At 38.6% G+C, this 18931-nt stretch overlaps 1 protein-coding gene across 13 annotated transcripts in view; it reads right to left on the reverse strand.

Moving 5' to 3' along the window:
• Positions 1-2340: 2340 nt before the first annotated feature.
• Positions 2341-18931, reverse strand: part of LOC128697336 (mannosylglucosyl-3-phosphoglycerate phosphatase) — a 495221-nt gene continuing 478630 nt past the window's right edge. For 12 of the 13 annotated variants that reach the window (XM_070094215.1, XM_070094210.1, XM_070094212.1 and 9 more), the window contains one exon: positions 2341-11980. Coding sequence is in view for 9 of the 13 variants with exons in the window: in XM_070094210.1 (XP_069950311.1) it covers positions 11867-11980 (114 nt within the window). In the remaining 4 variants the exon portion in view is untranslated. The remainder of the gene's footprint in view (positions 11981-18931) is intronic. The other variant, XR_011393159.1, reaches the window with a different exon arrangement.

Below are 18931 nucleotides of genomic sequence, written 5' to 3' on the forward strand. Positions count from 1 at the left end.
AAATTACATGGGTGAATTTTGACAAATACAATCTTGAATTAACCTTCCACCCAAATAACTGGGGGAGAACTCTTGACACATCTAAAATGGATTGTAACTTACTGATACTGATGTAACTCGAAGATATGTGAGACTTTAAGAACAATGGGTTACAAAAATGCCCCTTCTTCAATGCTCACTGTCTCAATACAGGTCTCCCTCAACATTCACGTTTTCAGCTTTCGCGGGCTTCACACATTCGCGAATTCCCAACCGCCAAATTCCCAGCACCCAAATCATGTTCAAGTTTCCCGCCACCTGCGAGTCCCTACTACCCTCCCTCCGACCCCCGCAACTGGCAGCCAGCCCTCCCACCACTCAGTGTGGTGAGTGTTTTGTTTGTTCATTATTTGCTATTAAACTGCAGTACATGTAAACCCATTCATGACTGCATATTGGAATGGTTATTTGGACAGGTATTAGACGGTGACATGTGTTTACTCTTGAACACAGCAAAGAATCAAACATTTCTGCTACTGCTAATAATAACAATAGTAATAATAATAATAATAATAATAATAATAATAATAATAATAATAAATACGATATAATTGAAGAAGGAAGTTGTACAAAAATACGAGGGAGTGGTTGACACATCATCAGTGTGGCTTTGTTTATGCTGGAGTGAGCATTAGTCTCCCTGCTCTAATAAACATTTCACAATAATTCATTGTGTTTGGTACTTGTAGATTGAGTGCGACTGGAGTGGTAGAGGCAGTGGTTGAGGCAGCTGTTGAGGCAGCGATTGAGGCAGCTGTTGAGGCAGCGATTGTGGCAGTGGGTGAGGCAGCGATTGAGGCAGCGGGTGAGGCAGCTGTTGAGGAAGCGATTGAGGCAGCTGTTGAGGCAGCTGTTGAGGCAGCTGTTGAGGCAGCGATTGAGGCAACTGTTGAAGCAGCGACTGAGGCAGTGGGCGAGGCAGCTGGTGAGGAAGCGATTGAGGCAGTGGTATTTAATAACATACATGTTATTAATAATAATAATACATGTTATTAATATGTACTATTATTATTTATAACATATATGTTATTAAATACCACTGCCTCAACCGCTGAATTATTGTGAAATGTTTGGAAGAGCAGGGAGACTAATGTTTACTCCAGCATAAACAAAGCCGACTGACGATGTGTCAACCACTCCCTCGTATTTTTGTATAATTTCCTTCTTCAATTATATCGTATTATTATTATTATTATATTATTATTATTATTATTATTATTATTATTATTACTATTGTTATTATTAGCAGTAGCAGAAATGTTTGATTCTTTGCTGTGTTCAAGACTAAACACATGATGTCACCGTCCAATACCTGTCCGAATAGCCATTCCAATATGCAGTCATGAATGGGTTTACATTATTTATACTGTAGTTTAATAGCAAATAATGAACAAACAAAACACTCACCACACTGAGTGGTGGGAGGGCTGGCTGCCAGTTGCGGGGGTCGGAGGGAGGGTAGTAGGGACTCGCAGTGGTTGGGGAAGTTGTGGAGGCATTGGTAGAGTCTGTGGTATTTAATAACATACATGTTATTAAAGCATAACATGTATATATTTAGTACAATTTACGACATTTTCATGTATTTTATGATTGTTCATGGTTCAACAAGTTAAGGAAGCAGTATTGTATTATATTTCCCTACAATATATTGGGGCACCAAACATTCACGGTTTTTCAACATTCGCGAGGCTCTTGATCCCCTAACCCTCGCGAATGTTGAGGGAGACCTGTATATGTACAGTGGAACCTCGGTACCTGACCTTTATTCATTCCAGAAGGCTGTTCGAGTGCCGCTTCATCTGCATATCAAACAAGTTCTTCCCAGCCAATTTTCTGTGTAGTTGGCTGTTATCACTAATCGTCATAGGCCCCATGGTGACTTATGTATTTATACAAATAATACAAAAAACACCAAAAAATGCGAAACACAAAATAGTGTACAGCGAAGTTCTGGCAGGTCGTATTTGTTTGGTCGAATGCTAAGCATTGTTCGAGTAGGGAGCTGGTCGTATACTGAGGTTCCACTGTACAGTGGACCCCCGGTTAACGAACTTTTTTCATTCCAGTAGTATGTTCAGGTGCCAGTACTGACCGAATTTTTTCCCATAAGGAATATTGTGAAGTAGATTAGTCCATTTCAGACCCCCAAACATACACGTACAAACGCACTTACATAAATACACTTACATAATTGGTCGCATTTGGAGGTGATCGTTAAGCGGGGGTCCACTGTATTTATATATTTATATATCAGTGGTATTTAATCCTAAGACATGGATTGATCTGAAATAATATAGCTTTTGTAAAGAATTAAATATATTTATTTTATTAACACAGTCATGATCAACTACATGTTTATGTAAATAATATTCATAAAAAAGTAACACGTCATAAAATAGGTAGTTCTGAGTTTAAGATAATGGACTGGGTATCTAATGTGTAACATTGTCTAAACAGCCTCCTAAATACACCCAAGACAAAACCAAAATACATATTATTAATTAGAACCTAACACATTGCTGGTAATAAAGTGCAATTATGGCAAGACTAAAGATATAATAAAGTGTGGTTAAGGCTGCATTAAATATATAACTATGGAAGGAAGTGGCAATTTTTACTAGCCAAGGTTTATGAGAAAATGTAGCTTGGTATATAGGGTATATAAATCGTTCTCTAGCATAACATGAACTACAATGGGAAGTACCTGCATCCCTATTTTTGAATCATATAACTGTTCAGCAAAATATATTCTCAAGCCTTACCACTAGCATTTACCATTAGCACTTACCACTAGCACTTAGCACTAGCACCAGCACTTAGCACTAGCACTTAGCACTAGCACCTAGCACTAAGCTATGAACAGGAGGTCTCCAACTTACAAATGAGTCATATTCCACATATGTATTTCAAATCAGTGCTACAAAGGATGGTTATATTTGACATGTGCTTGAATTGCAGTTCAATGGTTGTAAAATAACATCAACGACAATAATAATAATAATAATAATGTAAAAAGTATTATTTTTACTGTTATTATTTAATTGGTTCATAAGTGCCCCATTTGAAAGTGTTGGGTGTCTAACCTGATATGCTTGCTAGGTGAAGACCTCTTGTACAGCTTTCCCAGACAGGAGCACAGTGGGAGCCAGCCATAAGCTTCAGCTCTCAACACAATATAATAATTATTTATCACTAGAGATTCATTAGGTAGTTGGATTCCTATTGTAATACTGCAATTATACAGTCACATAATATAGAACATAAAATTTTCTATTCAGATTAACAATAACTGTTGCCATCGTACAAGTTTCAAATTAGCACCTTACATTAATATGTGTTCACAATAATAACAGGACTATATAAACTAGCTCTGCAAAAAAATTACGAATTCGTGTCATATACGATACGTACAATGTGTATTTAACTAGCCAAATTTATGGGTGTTGAGCGCCAAGAATACCTTCGGCATACATTAATGCTTTCAGTGTTACCTTACAAGACTGATACGCCAAACAACAGTACCTTACAAAAGAATGGTACACATACCAGAGATGCATACTGGAATAACGGGAATGAATATATTAATAAAAAAAAAACGACCTAGACAGGCCACAGAAAAGGTCAATCAAAATGTTAATGAGACTACGATCCCAGCAAGTACAAAGTGACTGGATCTAAGATGTAATTACCACAGGACGTGATTAAGACTTGATGTGATCACAACATGATGTTGTAATAACATGGCATGATCATGACATGGTATGAAAAATACTAAGGAGCATAAATGGGCAAAACAAGAAGAGACTATTTATCATGAAAATTGAGGACAAGGGCAGAGAAAAAAGCCAAAGAAAATTTAAAGTGTTTTTTTTTTGCATTATTATGATATTCAAAACTTGGCATAAAATTAGTGACTGAATTACTAGCAGCAGAAGCTATGCATTTTATTACAAGCAAATATGGCAAGAAAAAAAATCATAAACCACAGAATGGACGGGGGTTTAAACCCACAGCAAGTGAGTGCAAAATTCACAGGCCAGTGCATTAACCACTGGACCAGCTGGCTCTAACAAGATTCATCTAACAACGTACAGTCATCCGACACAACAAGAAGCAAACCCAGAAAACTGAGCTCAACACCTGCAAACTCTGGTAGGTAAACACACACACACACACTCCATGAACACACACACATTCCTGTAACAACTAACAGGTAGTTACGCACAGTACGTGAAGACTCGATATTACACAGATACCAAACATCTTATTACAAAATATTAGGACAATGTTTAGACTATACAGTTATCTATACTCTTAATTTAATATGCATAGATATCACTTAACAATCATTCTACCTTAGACTTGCATAAGGCATTATAATATACCTTGACAGTCATTCTACCTTATACTTGTATATTTTATCCATCAACAATTATTCTACACTTAGCCTTGCATATTACAATATCCTTCAACAATCATTCTACCTTAGCCATGCATAAGACTATGACAGTATCATGTTACCTTACAGGTTATGAGAAAACATCTTTCAAGCCGATGCTACAATGACATTATATTTGAAAATCAAGTTGTGAATCTGCTGGTGAAGGGCTCTTGATTTAAGGAAATGGAGCTATCCTTCCCTTCCCTGCATCAAACACAATTCTCTCTGGTTGTATGACTCTTAAGGTTTGAGTGCTTCCTATCAATATTATAATAATAGGCTTTGAAGAAATTACAAATTAATGGTAAAAAATTTCAGTGCATTGAAGAACTTGATACTTTGGTAGTAAGTTTACTTTCTTGTTACTGTTAAACTTCAATTAATAATTAAAACTTTGGGATTATATGATTCTTGAGCTCTTTCAAAAAATTTACTAGAGTTCGCATGTCAAACCATAAATACAACAGCTACGATAAAAAAAAAAATTACTACAAAAGATTATATTCAAGAATGACAGTATGAACATCAGGCTCATAAGCTCGAGAAAAAAAAGATTTGTGCTTTCAACTGAGACTCAGAAGCACAAACATATTCCTGACTCTCAGCAGATATTGGTAACCTGTTATACTATGTAAACGGTTTAGAAAATTGACATGTTGAAGAATTAGGCACTTTTGCAACATCTGAAAATCTTTATTGCAGAAACATTTCCCCAAAAAGTGGCTTTCTCAGTCTGGTATAGAGATAAATGGTGAAAGATTAGAAGACTGAAGTAATCAGCCCCTTAGTCTAGAAACTGAGGGACTGATTTATTTATTTATTTATTTATTTATTACCAATTTGAGCACACATACAGAGGTACAAAAAAAATACAGATAAGAGCAGCATGCCAAAGCCACTTATACTATGCATAGCATTACGGGCTGGCTTAAAATTAACTTAAGATTAACTAAGCAATGATGAAATCAGTGATAAAACATTAATGTAAACAGATTACTATAAAGCACAAGTGAGTATTACAAAGACAGGTCATATGGTTGCATTCAGTCATATGAAGGATTCTGTTAGGTAGTGTATTTAAAAAATAATAAAGTTAGATTCGGTTAGATTACCTCTAACTCCTTATCTTTCACCATTCATCTTTGTACTGGACTGAGCAAGCCAACTGTTGGTGAAATACTTCCACAATGAAGATTCCCAAATGTTGCACAGTATATAATTCTTCGACCTGTTATACAGTATGTAAATGATTACTGCCTAACAGCACAATAGAATATAGTTTGATAACAATACAATATAGATTGCTAACATATCTCAAGATCATATTACCACGTAGAGGAAACACTGAGAAATATGGATACCTAATTTATAGTGTTATCACAAACAGTGTATCACTCTCTTATTCATTCAAAATTGTAGTGAGTGTATATCACAATCTTTTTACTTCCAGATTGTAGTGCATGTCAGTGTATATCACAATCTTATTCAAGGTTGCATGCATGTCAGTGTATATCACAATCTTATTCAAGGTTGCGTGCATGTCAGTGTATATCACAATCTTATTCAAGGTTGCAGTGCATGTCAGTGTATATCACAATCTTATTCAAGGTTGCGTGCATGTCAGTGTATATCACAATCTTATTCAAGGTTGCAGTGCATGTCAGTGTATATCACAATCTTATTCAAGGATGTAGTGCATATCAGTGTATAACACAATCTTATTCCATGTTGTAGTGCATGTCAGTATATATTACAATCTTATTCAAGGTTGCAGTGCATGTCAGTGTATATCATAATCTTATTCCATGTTGTAGTGCATATCAGTGTATATTACAATCTTATTCAAGATTGTAGTGTATGTCAGTGCATATCACAATCCTATTACTTCAAGATTGCAGTGCATATAAATGTAGCTGAAAAAACATACATTATAGAACAAGTGCTTATTGGTGCAGTGTTTTGTTGTGTGTAGAGTTTCATCCAAGTCATGACTTGACAACACTCTACACACAGCATCCAGTTGTTCCAATAAAAAACTCATTCAGTAATGTGTATCTATTCTTTGCAATTTAAAGATCCCATTTTTTATTGTGAAAATGTTTCCCCTGAAACATACATTTTATTTTATGTAAGTAAATTACGAGAAGTATTTACTTTCCTTCAATAGGTAAACTGAGATGAGTTTTGGAGAGCATACATAAAAGTGCTAAATTATTGTTCCTGTAAATTACATATGTGCAGGATATTCTCGTGCATAATGTGAACATACAATGGATACATCATGGAAACTAGCCTACATAAACTCCAGATAAGTTGCAATGAACAATGGTCAGTGAGTAAACAAGAATGGACCGCAGCTTGAACCATAGCACAGCATGGGGCCTGCTACTGCCAGGACCCCAGTTCCCATCCATTCGTTTGCATGGTCTACATAAGAACAACAATGTATCTACTGGACAATAAAAATTTGCGACTATGGTACAGATTGTATTTTATATATTCTGTGAGGATTTCTGTCAAGAGTTGAACAGTAAACTGAGGCACTAGACAGTGTTACTCAAGATGGGAAGTACAGGAGGCTGTACCATATTGCATTTATTATACCTGTGAACAGTTTCCAGGGTTCTTCTACACTTGCATACATTTAAATTTAGTAGTTTTTTGTGAACATCATCATCATAACAATAATAAAAATAATAATAATAATTATTATTTTATATAAACTAATAATAATAATAATGCAGTAGAGTAATAATAATAATAATAATAATAATAATAATAATAATAATAATAATAATAATAATAATAATAATAATAACCTATCCTCAGTCCAGCCTGAGAAGAGACAAGCTTGCTGAGTGTCTGAACAACCATACTGTTGCTGCTAGCAGAATGCAGGTTCATACATCTTTTGTGACTTGAGTTATCAGGCTAATAACTCACATTTTATTGTCATTCGTGAAGTTGTCATATCTAAAACACATTCTTAAGTATAAAGTGAACACACCACATCTAGACTGAGGGACTGAACACCTCTAGGCTGAGAGACTGATCACCTCTAGGCTGAGGGACTGATCACCTCTAGGCTGAGAGACTGATCACCTCTAGGCTGAGGGACTGATCACATCTAGGCTGAGAGACTGATCACCTCTAGGCTGAGGGACTGATCACCTCTAGGCTGAGAGACTGATCACCTCTAGGCTGAGGGACTGATCACATCTAGGCTGAGAGACTGATCACCTCTAGGCTGAGGAACTGCTCACCTCTAGGCTGAGGGACTGACCACCTCTAGGCTGAGAGACTGATCACCTCTAGGCTGAGGGACTGATCACCTCTAGGCTGAGGAACTGCTCACCTCTAGGCTGAGGGACTGATCACCTCTAGGTTGAGAGACTGATCACCTCTAGGCTGAGGGATTGATCACCTCTAGGCTGAGGAACTGCTCACCTCTAAGCTGAGGGACTGATCACCTCTAGGCTGAGGGACTGATCACCTCTAGGCTGAGGTACTGATCACCTCTAGAAGAGAGATTGATCACTTCTAGGCTGAGGGACTGACCACCTCTAGGCTGAGGAACTGCTCACCTCTAGGCTGAGGGACTGACCACCTCTAGGCTGAGAGACTGATCACCTCTAGGCTGAGGGACTGATCACCTCTAGGCTGAGGAACTGCTCACCTCTAGGCTGAGGAACTGCTCACCTCTAGGCTGAGGGACTGATCACCTCTAGGCTGAGGGACTGATCACCTCTAGGCTGAGGTACTGATCACCTCTAGGCTGAGGGATTGATCACCTCTAGGCTGAGGAACTGCTCACCTCTAGGCTGAGGGACTGATCACCTCTAGGCTGAGGGACTGATCACCTCTAGGCTGAGGTACTGATCACCTCTAGGCTGAGGGATTGATCACCTCTAGGCTGAGGGACTGATCACCTCTAGGCTGAGACACTGATCACCTCTAGGCTGAGGGACTGATCACCTCTAGGCTGAGAGATTGGTCGCCTCTAGGCTGAGGGACTGATCACCTCACATTCCTTTCACTGTTTTTCTCCATACTGGACTGATAAAGCCACCAGTTAGCAAAATATTTTAAAAATAAAGATACCCAAGTGTTGGACATGTCTAAATATTTTGTAAATCAAGATACCCAAGTGTTACACGTGTCTTATTTATCTTTTCTGTATTTGTTTTTCTTGCATACTACTTCCTCCCACTTACTATCCTTGTTCAACTAGCTAAATGTTACAGTACACAATACACAAATAACCTGTACATCGAGAAAGAAACTTATGACGATGTTTCAATCTGTCTTGGACCATCAACTAGTAACACAAAGCACAAAGGAAAGGGGAGGGGCTGGAGAAGAGGAGGAGGCAGCGTGAATATAAAAGTAGTGTTATGGGTTGCATCTTGGGAATGGTCAAATACTTGGCTTGAGGAGTCTAGGTAAGTCAAGGTGTTCCTCCACCTGATATGAGAACATTTCAACTTTACTTATCCAAAGTCTATTAACAATTTCTACTGAACATTAACATTCACAGGCTCCTGTGAATAACAGTTCAGCACTTGATTTTAGTTTACTTATATTGGACTCTAATTCTAAATTCAAAATTTCTTGCAAGTTATTTGTTATATAATAATTAACATAATTTTCACATCTTGCTACGTGTAGGTTAACATATCCTTGACTAGTGTCCAGAGTCCATTACCCTTGAAGCCCAGCTTGGGGCCAGAACTTATTGTTAACTGCCTGGTCAACCAGGCTGTTGCTGCCAGTTGATCATGCTAGATGGAACACAAAAATGTTGCATGTAGTGCACATTCAGTCACAATGTGGTTCAGAATAGTTAACATGCTTAAACCAGACCAGGAGTCATCAGAGCTCAAGTCATTTAGTACAGCGAACTCTGGATAAAACGCACCAATGGGGAGATTGTACAAGTTCCCATTAAATCAGAATAATGTTAAAAATAGCTGTAAGAAACACCACTCTATTATATATATAATACAGGTCGGCCATCACTAATCCAGCAGTCAGTAATCCGGCTCCATCAGTAATCTGGCACCAATTTCAGCAAGCATAATCTCAAATTTCCAGGGTCGCCACACCAACCTGCCACTACTGTTTGGTGGTGCTACTTGCTGCATAAGTCATTCCAATTTCTTTTTCTCCATTTATTGTTATAACCTGCTCACTTTTAGCCCTAGCCATAGTTCCAATGAATAAAAGAAATGCTTCTCGTTGTGTAAAGCACATACACCGTACATTGTCCATAAAAGATAAGGTGGCTCAAAAGCCACTGTAGGTCACCATGAGCTCAGCTCACTCAGATAAGCTGTGACCAGTAAATTTGGCCCTACATATGAGGGAATAGGTCTGTGGTAAGTGTGCACCATATAAAAAAAAATCCTGCAGTACACAGTGCATAATGAGAAAAACAGCGACCTTGGCTTTGGTGTAAAACAGCAACTTTGCAGTATGATTTGTATGGTTGTATTCTCATTTTTTTGGTCTCATTTGATAGAATAGAAAATATATTACAGAAAAGATATAATTTTGATTGGTTTCACGCCGGAAAGCACCTTAAAATTGAGCTCAAAGTAGTGAAAATGCTCGATTTTTGCCAATGTAGTGCCAGGAATGCCTGCACTGTTTATTCTGGACTTTGTTTTGAAACTGGAATATACTGAACTTTGTTTGAAATTGGTCAAATTACCAATTTCTGATCACTTTATTGGGTAGTTGAAATAGTTGATTGGGCAGTTTCTTGTGCTCAGTTGATAAAATAAAGTAATACTAGTGAAATAGCTAAGAATTTGGTTGACTGGAATAATGTAATTGGCCTAAAACAGGATCAAAATGTGCAAAATTGCCGATGCGTAAATATCGCTGACGCAGTAAAATTCACGAGTGTAATTTCATTAATTTTCCATGAAATTTCATACTTTTTCTTTTATTGCTTTCAGAAATAGATTCTATACCATTTCATATGAAAAAATAATTTTTTTTTTTTTTTAATTCTTGGACCTTGTGGACAAGGCGTAAATCTACAGCTTGGACCCTCAAAGGGTTAATTCAGGGTGTTTTGGGAATGCTGATGAAATTTTAGGGGTTTCAGCCCCCCTTGCTTCTCCCTGGCAATGCCTCTGGACTCAGACAACACAGTGCAGTACTCTCATGGTATGTCAAAGCTCTACCTCCTGGCATGGCCGTTTGGGGGATTATTAGACGACATGTAAATTTCTTACATTTGTTCACCTTTAAAAAACTTATACTATATAAAAATCTGAGCCCATAACATGTGTGCCCTCAAGACCACAGTGATTTTTTTTATGTATACAGAGTCTAAATAAAAACTTTCTTATTACTTACAATCACTGCAATACATCATTGATCAGGTGACTTAATAATGGTGCAGGACAGATCATAATATTGTCTAAAATTTCCTCTCTGAATTGTGGGTTGTAAATTCTTCTAGCCACAGTATTACGGATTTTATTCAGAATCAATCAAGTATAACCCTAGATTATGAATATGATAATGGTGTACAATACCAAGAAGTTGATAAGACACATGTACAACAGTTAGGTATCTTTATTCCAAAATGTTTTGCCTACACAGCTGACTTCTTCAGTTAAATACAGAGCAGAAGCAGCACAAACTGATTACATTGTCTTCACATCTTTACTGCTTCTGCTGCCTTCTCTGTTTCTGACTGAAGAAGCCTACTGTGTAGGTGAAACAAAAGATTCTTAACTGTTACATATGTCTTAATCATAACCCTTGACTGCTCATCTTCATGTTGCACCCTGGGCTAAATAACTCAAGCTTGACAACTGCACACCAACACACATCACCTTAATCTGCAATTTTTTTTGTTTGCTGTCTAGACATATTACATCATCAAAAAATGGGAACTGACACTGCTTAAATAAAAATATCATACACAGAAATAAGAAATCTCTAGGGCTGTCCTCAGTTCAGAGGTTAATTTAAATTTAACTACTGTAAATTTTATTAAAGTTAATAAAAAAAATTGACCACTAAAAGACAGTGTAAGTAAAGAAAATGTCATGGAATTATGGATGCCTTAAATTACTATGCTAATTATTCCACAAGATATTTCTGGTGGTACTGTATGTTCGTATATATTCTTAAGACATATTGTATGCTTGTGTGTATGTCTTAGACACATTCTATGCTTGTCTATATATCTTAGTCTATATTGTATACTCATCTATATATCTTAAGATATATTGTATGCACTTGTACATCTTAGATATACTGTATGCTCATGTATGTGTCTTAGCCATATATATGCTCATCTAAATGTCTTAAGACAAATTCAACTGTGCGTTAGAAACTATCATCCAGTTAAGACAAACATTATTCTACGGGCGACAATGGAGCCTTTGGGCTTAAAGGTGTGGTTGGTTCATCCTCTTCTTCGATGATAGAGACACTCCGCTGGGCATGCTTTTGTCGAAGACTCTCCACAATCTGTCAAGTCATTAAGATCCAGGTCAAATTTCTCATAAAAGAAGGGTCATACTGGTATTTAATAGCAAAAAATGCAGCCTGGCATTCATTGTTTTAGGAGAGTAGCTTGGATATAGTTGTAGGATTGCTTTCCATGTTATGAAAACTGGTATCCCAGTTTAGTTTAAATATTGTACTGGTAAAATGGTTGGTTTACTAGGGGTCTCATGCTTATGAATTCCATGAGGATCATCTGGGCCGAATGTCACTTGTACACGGTGCCCCGTGGCCTGGTAGCAAAAGCTCTTGCTTCACATGGCAAGGGTCCGGATTTGATTCCCGGTGAAGGGGTGGAAACATCGGACATGTTTCTTTACACCAGTTGTCTATGTTCACCCATCAGTAAAATGGGTATCTGGGTGTTAGTCAACTGGTGTGGGTCGCATCCTGGGACAAAACTAACCTAATTTCCCTGAAATGCTCTGCATAACTAGTGGCTTTCTATACACTAGTAGTGTCACTGATGTCAGCTAGGCCTGTATACCTTGTAATGTACTTGTAGTAAATATTTTTTTATTATTATTATTTTATACCCTCTATAAGGAATTAAAGTAAGCCATATGGCATGCAGAGACAAGCACACCCTATGCATAAACAAAATGTACATAAAAGGCCCCAAGATCTGGAATTCATTGCCTGAGCCAGTAAAAGGTCCCTTGTCTGCTAATCAGTTTAGAACTATAATTAAAAATCACCTCATCACAGGTGAAAAATAATTTAATCCTGAAAAAGAAACTAAAATAAATTCTTAGCACATATACACTCAGACATGAACCTCTCACTGCAGTGGTCCCTTGAGTTATGATATTATTTCATTCTAGAAGACATCATACTTCAAAACCCCCAAAACTCAGACCCTAAAATAATTTTATGGTAATTTGTTCCAAGACCCTGGAAGTGTAATTTTTGGTGTACCCTTGACCTGAAAAGCTGGTCATGTGGTAGTTTTGGGAAGGAGAGGCAGATCAGAGTTGGCAGGGCGAGGCAGGCCAAGAAGACCATAGCAGACAGATAAGGCCATTGCAGATAGGGCAAGGAAGAGCAGGAAAAGCAAGCAGGGCAGGACAGGAATGAGCAGGTAGGGGACAACAGGGTGGAAAGCAGGGAGTGCAGGGCTGAGCAAGGCAGACAGGGCAGGGCAAGGTAGGCAGGGTAGGTCAGGTAGGATAGGGCAAGCAGAGACTGGTAAAGAATTGTAAGTTTAACATCAAATATTTACACTTTTTTCTGTCGCAATCTCCTCCGGTCCCTGGCTGGTACATAAAGATCCTCTCTTTCTACTGCCTTCCTCCCTCCCTCCCTTACTAATACCCACCATCCCTGTTCCCTCCCACTCATCTTGTCTTGTCTCTGACCATCCCTGTTCCCTCCCACTCACCTTGTCTTGTCTCTGACCATCCCTGTTCCCTCCCACTCACCTTGTCTTGTCTCTGACCATCCCTGTTCCCTCCCACTCACCTTGTCTTGTCTCTGACCATCCCTGTTCCCTCCCACTCACCTTGTCTTGTCTCTGGACTGAGGCACAACAACATGTGCCGACCATCATAAGCATGTCACATCTCAAATTTTCATCTCAACTCAAGGCTAAATTTTTTATGAGGGTAAATCATAACTCAAGATTATCATAACTTAAATGACCACTGTACATATATCCTAAGTACATATAAAGTATAAATCTGATTATACAAAATTATTTCAATTTTCTCTTATCATTATCACTACAATGTTTCACAAAATTACTGACAACGTCATTTATATAACAAAATAAATCATTAACAAACTAAATATATATTATGAAATAAATGAGAATTCAACAAATACAGACAACATAATTATCTGGATAAAAAGAGAATCAAGAGAGTTGGTACCACAAGGGATTCAATACAATGCAAAGTCCATCATGGCAGTATTTATTTTCTGAAAATTTTCTTACAAAAATATTTCTGATGAGAAATTTTGAGGATGCATGGTAAGTAGTAAGTGTTATAAATGTAAATAAATGTAAAATTTTGAGAAGCTTCAAGTGAGAGATGGTGGGCGACCACACCTTGATGGGCTTAAAATAAGATGTACTAATTCTGCAGACTATGGTGTTATTAAATACAAGAAATACAAAACCTGAACTGCGAGTCAATTGTTCTTCACATGACAAAATTACGCAACTCTATTGTATACGGATATTTTAAAATAAATATTCTAGTTGGAAAATTATGTGTTGGTAATAATTTATTTGAGTTTAGGGTAGAAGAAAATGGGGAAGAGTTTGAGAGGTAGCTAGCTAGCTAGCTCTAGCCCTCTCTCTCTCTCTCTCTCTTCTCTCTCCCTCTCTCATTTCTTCCCTCTCTCTCTCTCCTCTCTCAACTTTAGAGAAACTAAAGTTTTCAAGCCTTGAACCCCAGTACAGAGTCTGCCTCTATCATATCATACTTGAACTCACTCCACTTCTCTAAAGTACGTACCGAGGTTTCACGGACATATTGTCCATAAAACCATAATATAATTGACTAATAAGGGAGGAATATCCAAATAATACTCAAAATAATGTTATAAAGCGTTAAATTATTCTACAATAATTTACAGATACATGTATACTGCAAAAACAAATTGAAAATAAAGGAGTGAGAGTTACTGTACAATTTATCCAGTGGATTATTTCCTTTGTTTTAAAAAGTCTCTTATATCAGGGACCATTACAGTATACTGAGGGTTTACTGTATGTTGGTGTAGTGAAAATGTCACTGCTAAGTGACATCACAGTGTAAATGTCACTGCTGAGTGATGTCACAGTGTAAATGTCACTGCTGAGTAACATCACAATGTAAATGTCACTGCTGAGTAATGTCACAGTGTAAATGTCACTGCTGAGTAACATCACAGTGTAAATGTCACTGCTGAGTGATGTCACAGTGTAAGTGTCACTGCTGAGTAACATCACAGTGTAATGTCACTGCTGAGTGATGTCACAGTGTAAATGTCACTGCTGAGTAACATCACAGTGTAAATGTCACTGCTGAGTAACATTACAGTGTAAATGTCACTGCTGAGTAACATCATAGTGTAAATGTCACTGCTGAGTAACATCATAGTGTAAATGTCACTACCATCACCACTCCACCCACCACTATCACTACTCCACCCACCACAATCACTACTTCACCCAACACCATTACTACTCCACCCACCACCACCACTACCCCACCCACCATCACCACTCCACCCACCACCATCACTACTCCACCCACCACCATCACTACTCCACCCACCACCATCACTACTGCACCCACCACAATCACCACTCCACCCACCACTATCAGTACTCCACCCACCACAATCACCACTCCACCCACCACTATCAGTACTCCACCCACCATAATCACCACTCAACCCACCACCATCACTACTCCACCCACCACCATCACCACTCCACCGACCACCATCACTACTCCACCCACCACCATTACCACTCCACCCACCACTATCAGTACTCCACCCACCTTAATTAATGTTTCTGGACAAACTCTGAGTGTTAAAATGGAGGTTACCTCTTCCTCAGATTTACACAAGAACCAAACAAGGGACGAGGTGCCTCACTACATTCTGGGATTAGTGTGGCAGTATTATCCTTCTACTTATGTCTTGGAAGAGCATGTGGGATGGGACAAAGTACCTGACATTCCTCTGGGTACAGAGTTTGATTTGACTTCAAATATGCCTCCAATTAGTGGCAGTGTATCTGGAGCTCGCTAGTAACTCGGATTTTGGCTTGCAACTCTAAGCATAAAATCAACCAAGCAACAGCTCATAACTCAGAAAACTCGTATGTTGGGGCACTCATAAGTCAAGGTACCACTGTACCTTGAAATAGGGATCAAAGTAGCAAAATATATGATTTTTAGAGATATTTCTCAAGAAAATTAGGGCCTCCCCTTGCTCTTCCCCCCGTTTGTTTAATGGGTTTTTACTATAGTGGACCCTCAGTTATCGGCCGTAATCTGTTCCAAAAGGTCGGCCGATAACCGAAATGGCTGAAAACCAAATTAATATTTCCCATAAGAATTAATGGAAATACAATTAATCCGTTCCAGACAAAAATATTCACAAAAAAAAATTTTTTTTTAACAATTATGTAAGTATTACATACCTTTATTGAAGGCTAATGCTGGCTTCTGCAAAATAAGGAAGAGGAAAGAGAGAGGAGTTAGTGTTTAAGGGAAATCCCCCTCCATAAAGACTTTAGGTAGTAAAGCCTTCTCTGGGGTTACTTCCCTTCTTTGTCTTTTAATGGCACTAGAACCAGTTTGAGAGTCACTGGACCTCTGTCTCACAACAAATCTGTCCATAGAGGTCTGTTTCTGGCATCTCTTTACGATTTCCCTGAAGTGGGACAGGGTTTTGTCATTGAACATGTTGCAGATATGGCTTGTTTCAGCTTGGTCAGGGTGGTGTTTCTCTACAAAAGCTTGCACCCTAGTCCACACTGCACACACCTCTTTAATCTGCCATTTACTGCTACAGTACATTCATTACTTACCTTAAAATATTTGTAGTCTTAATGCAGGACAAGACGTGAGTAGTATTTATTTGTAGGAAGTCAGTGCAGGTAGCAGTAGATTAAGTACAGTACACGTATGTAGCCCTCCCCCAGGCTACACTACACAGCCATATTATTACCATGTTCACTGAGTTTAATCATCTCTAACAACTACCTTTAGATACCATCATAAACAAAGGAAGAAGTAATGAATAATTCACGCCGAGAATTGTAAACAAATGCATATGAAGGGCGGTTACTGCACCAGTCGCCAGATTCACAGTTTTCTCTAACGTTGCATCAGAGAAAATGTAATGTTTATTCTCCATCCGACTCTCTACTCGATAACACATAAACATTGCATGTTTATTTTTTCTTTATTAGCAAAAGGGGGGGGGGTTGGCCTGTACATTGCAGAGTCACTTGTTTGCACAGAACTGCTCAATGCCTCAAATGATGTAGTGGAAGTTTTAGCAGTAAAGGTCGAGAACCAAAACCAAGTCATTGTGGTAGTCTACAAGCCTCCGGATGCAACATCCCAGCAATTCCAGGAACAGCTGTTAAAAATTGACCACTGTCTGGAAAATCTTCCAGCTCCTGCACCCAACATCTTGCTCCTGGGGGATTTCAACTTAAGGCACCTAAAACGGAGGAATATAGCAAATAATATTGTTGCAGTAATAACACCAGGAGGGAGCTCTGATGACAACTCACACTCACATGAGCTTTTAAATCTCTGCACAAAATTCAATTTAAACCAGCAAATAATAGAGCCTACTAGAATGGAGAATACACTAGACCTCATCTTCACTAACAATGATGATCTGATAAGAAATGTCACCATATCAAAAACAATATACTCAGATCACAACATAATTGAGGTTCAGACATGAGCCCCAGACCGACATAATGAGATTAGTCATGAGGGAGCATTCACCAAATTCAACTTCAATAACAAAAACATAAAGTGGGACCAAGTAAACCAAGTCCTAACCGATATAAGCTGGGAAGATATACTAAGCAACACAGACCCCAACTTATGCCTAGAACAGATTAACTTGGTGGCACTCGATGTATGCACAAGACTTATTCCTCTAAGAAAAAGGAGGAGTAGATGTAAAATAGAAAGAGACAGGCGCTCTCTTTACAGGCAACGGAAAAGAATAACAGAGCGGCTAAAAGAGGTCAATCTATCTGAAATGCGTAGGGAGACACTGGTCAGAGAAATAGCAAACATCGAACTTAAGCTAAAGGAATCTTATAGGAGTCAGGAATCGCGGGAAGAACTAAAAGCCATAAATGAAATCGAAAGAAACCCAAAGTATTTCTTCTCCTATGCCAAATCAAAGTCGAGAACAACGTCCAGTATTGGGCCCTTACTTAAACAAGATGGGTCCTACACAGATGACAGCAAGGAAATGAGTGAGCTACTCAAGTCCCAATATGACTCAGTTTTTAGCAAGCCACTAACCAGACTGAGAGTCGAAGATCAAAATGAATTTTTTATGAGAGAGCCACAGAATTTGGTTAACACAAGCCTATCTGATGTTATCCTGATGCAAAATGACTTCGAACAGGCGATAAATGACATGCCCATGCACTCTGCCCCAGGGCCAGACTCATGGAACTTCGTATTCATCAAGAACTGCAAGAAGCCCCTATCACGAGCCTTTACCATCCTATGGAGAGGGAGCATGGACACGGGGGTCGTCCCACAGTTACTAAAAACAACAGACATAGCCCCACTCCACAAGGTGGGCAGTAAAGCAACAGCAAAGAACTACAGACCGATAGCACTAACATCCCATATCATAAAAATCTTTGAAAGAGTCCTAAGAAGCAAGATCACCACCCATCTAGAAACCCATCAGTTACACAACCCAGGGCAACATGGGTTTAGAACAGGTCGCTCCTGTCTGTCTCAACTATTGGATCACTACGACAAGGCCCTAGATGCACTAGAACACAAAAAGAATGCAGATGTAATATATACAGACTTTGCAAAAGCCTTCGACAAGTGTGACCATGGCGTAATAGCGCACAAAATGCGTGCTAAAGGAATAACAGGAAAAGTCGGTCGATGGATCTATAATTTCCTCACTAACAGAACACAGAGAGTAGTAGTCAACAGAGTAAAGTCCGAGGCAGGCACGGTGAAAAGCTCTGTTCCACAAGGCACAGTACTCGCTCCCATCTTGTTCCTCATCCTCATATCTGACATAGACAAGGATGTCAGCCACAGCACCGTATCTTCCTTTGCAGATGACACCCGAATCTGCATGACAGTGTCTTCCATTGCAGACACTGCAAGGCTCCAGGCGGACATCAACCAAATCTTTCAGTGGGCTGCAGAAAACAATATGAAGTTCAACGATGAGAAA

The sequence above is a fragment of the Cherax quadricarinatus genome, chromosome 44, assembly GCF_038502225.1.
Source record: "Cherax quadricarinatus isolate ZL_2023a chromosome 44, ASM3850222v1, whole genome shotgun sequence".
Lineage (NCBI taxonomy): Eukaryota > Metazoa > Arthropoda > Malacostraca > Decapoda > Parastacidae > Cherax > Cherax quadricarinatus.